Source organism: Arvicola amphibius, chromosome 13 (genome assembly GCF_903992535.2).
Source record: "Arvicola amphibius chromosome 13, mArvAmp1.2, whole genome shotgun sequence".
NCBI classification, from domain to species: Eukaryota; Metazoa; Chordata; class Mammalia; order Rodentia; family Cricetidae; genus Arvicola; species Arvicola amphibius.
Genome location: NC_052059.1, coordinates 69,297,221 through 69,300,257, shown reverse-complemented (window position 1 = coordinate 69,300,257; position 3,037 = coordinate 69,297,221). Strand labels below are relative to the sequence as shown.

Below are 3,037 nucleotides of genomic sequence, written 5' to 3'. Positions count from 1 at the left end.
AATGGAGAAAGGAGAAAGCCAACTCATAAAAGTTATCCTCTGATATCCGCATGTGTACTGTAGCATGTATGTACTCACACATGGACACATGCTTGATCATGTGTGTACACATACATAAGTAAATACATAAATGTAAATTAGAAAACAAAAGTATCATCATTTTTATCAGTTAGGAGCAAAATAAAGAAAATTCAAAATATTTTAGACAGTTTTTTAAAATCTAAAAATATAAGTATTTAAGAATTATAATAAAATGAGAGTTAGTAGAAATGTTGTAAGAGAAGTTTCAACTGTTGGGGTGTTCAGCTGTTGATATACTTGAAAATGAATATCACCCAGCTTTACTGAAGTTTATGTAGATATGATATGAAGGCATTGACATAAGTTTATCTAATAAATACAAACCTAAAGGGTTTCTCCTGAAATTTTGTAGGGTAGGAAGTGGTTAAACGAGCCATAGAGGATTGTTACTGTTACTTGAAGGAAATATTAGATGTGAGGTATTTTCTTATCAATGAAATCGCCTTATGTTATTTTTATTCATTTAGTTCTTTGATTCCCAACAGATCACTGTGGAAATCCTGTAACAAATGAAGAACTTTTATGTTTTGTGGCCTCTTATAATAGTGCATGTACTTCTGTAGGTCCTGTATTCCTGTATTTTATTTTTCTAGACCACCAAGTAGTCATTACGTGAGGAAATATCCAATGTTTTCTAAAAGAAACAGATCTTAGATTCTGACTACTTATAGAACTGTATTGGAGGAAACTAACCGAACTTCAGTCAGTTCTGAAAGGTATCATCAGTTATTTATTTAACTATAAATATAGAAGCTGGAAGATCAGAGACATGATGAAATTTTCTATAACATGCAGAATATTACGAATCTACTTAGCTCTTTATTAAGGTATTTATTAGTTTATGATTTTGGAGTCCATACATGCATATAATGCACTCTGTTCACACTCAGTGCCCCACCTTCTTTTATCCTCTTTCTCCCTAACAACCTCCTTCTCATCAACAGTCCTCTGCCACTGTCAAGTGTTTCTGCTGTGTGGTTCTCTGGGTTTAACCAGGGCCACCACTGTGGGGACGAATGGAAAGTTATTGACTGAAACACGAGCTCCATCACTGAGACAAAGAATTTCCCTCCTTCATAATGAGTATATGATGATCAAACTAGTCTGCTTCCTATTTGGGCAAATTTTAACACCTTCAGCTATTTCTAGAATATTCAACCATTTCTGGTGCTTTACAGCTCACAGACAGATGAAAACCCTCAACAGACCAAGTAACTCCAGCACCATCTCTGGCTTCATCCTCCTGGGTTTCCCCTGCCCCAGGGAAGGGCAGATCCTCCTCTTTGTGCTATTCTTTGTTGTCTACCTCCTCACACTCATGGGCAATGCTTCCATCATCTGTGCTGTGCGCTGGGATCAGAAACTCCACACCCCCATGTACCTCCTGCTGGCCAACTTCTCCTTCCTGGAGATCTGGTATGTCACCTCCACAGTCCCCAACATGCTGGCCAACTTCCTCTCTGACACCAAGGTCATCTCCTTCTCTGGGTGCTTCCTGCAGTTCTATTTCTTCTTCTCCTTGGGTTCTACAGAATGCTTTTTCCTGGCAGTTATGGCCTTTGATCGCTACCTTGCCATCTGCAGGCCTCTACACTATCCTGCTCTTATGACTGGGTGCCTCTGTAACATCCTGGTGATCAGTTGCTGGGTGCTTGGTTTCCTCTGGTTCCCCGTTCCCATCATCATCATCTCCCAGATGTCCTTCTGTGGGTCCAGGATTATAGACCATTTCCTATGTGACCCAGGTCCTCTGTTAGCCCTCACCTGTTCCAGAGCCCCACTGATGGAATTTTTCTGGGCAATACTAAGTTCTCTGCTCCTCTTTGTTCCTTTTCTCTGCATCATGGGATCTTATATATTGGTCCTGCGGGCTGTGTTCAGATTTCCTTCAAGAGATGGAAGAAAAAAGGCCTTTTCCACTTGTGGACCCCATGTGACAGTAGTTTCACTCTTTTATGGCTCAGTGATGGTCATGTATCTGAGCCCAACATCTGAGCATGAAGCTGGAATGCAGAAGCTTGTGACTCTGTTTTATTCTGTGGTTACTCCACTCATTAATCCTGTGATCTACAGTCTGAGAAACAAAGATATAAAACATTCTTTGAAGAAGTTTTTGAAAACATAAAATTTTAAATTTAACTAAACAAAACGCATTTGAGTGTGTATGTGTATATACTGTAGAATATTATTCAACCATAAAAGTAATTAAATTGTGTAATTTAGAGCAACATGGATAAAATGGTAGAATATTGTGTTAAATAAAATAAGCAGTCATGGGAACTCAAATACTGCATGCTCTCAATTATGTGTAGAAAGTTTGAAATAATGAATAGGATAATGGTTACCAGAAAGGAAAGGAGAAAGAATACAGTTAATGTTTACAAGGGGTACAGTTGGGTAGTTACTCAAATTCTGTGTTTGATAATGAAATAATATAAATATGTCTGACATGTGTTAATTCTGTTTCACGCAAGACAGCCAAAATTTTTAATGTTTTCAACATAAAAAATGCAATAAACATTTGAAATGATACTGATGACAATTACCTTGAGATAATATGCATTGTGTTCATATATTGAATGTTACCCTGTATTTCATGAATACATACAATTATTGGATCAATTAAGATAAAAATGTGGGTACAGGCATATTGGAACATGACTATATTCCCAGAATCTGGGAAATTGGGACAGGAGGATCAGAATTTCAAAGGATTTTTTACTACATAGCAAGATCATGTTTCATAAACAAAATAGAAGAACATAGTGGTAAAAACTGTGATATTTGCATTTCCTGTTGCTATAGCAAACACCATGACCAAAAGCAATTTAAGAAGGAAAGGAATTACTTGGTGTACAGATTGTAATCCATCAATCAGGAGAGCCAAGACAAGATTTTAAGGGAGGAAACTGGAGACAGAAACTGAATCAGAGACCATAATATGATTACTGTCTTG

At 37.3% G+C, this 3,037-nt stretch overlaps 1 protein-coding gene across 1 annotated transcript; it reads left to right on the top strand.

The window, feature by feature from the left end:
• The first annotated feature begins 1,270 nt into the window (after nucleotides 1-1,270).
• Nucleotides 1,271-2,206, top strand: LOC119800260 (olfactory receptor 11G2-like). The gene has a single exon (XM_038310396.1). The coding sequence runs from the start codon at nucleotides 1,271-1,273 to the stop codon at nucleotides 2,204-2,206; it is 936 nt and encodes a 311-aa protein (XP_038166324.1).
• Nucleotides 2,207-3,037: the final 831 nt, after the last annotated feature.

Bases quoted from the DNA above. Each gene is read 5' to 3' on its own strand.
- LOC119800260 (XM_038310396.1), top strand. From the start codon at position 1,271: ATGAAAACCCTCAACAGACCAAGTAACTCCAGCACCATCTCTGGCTTC.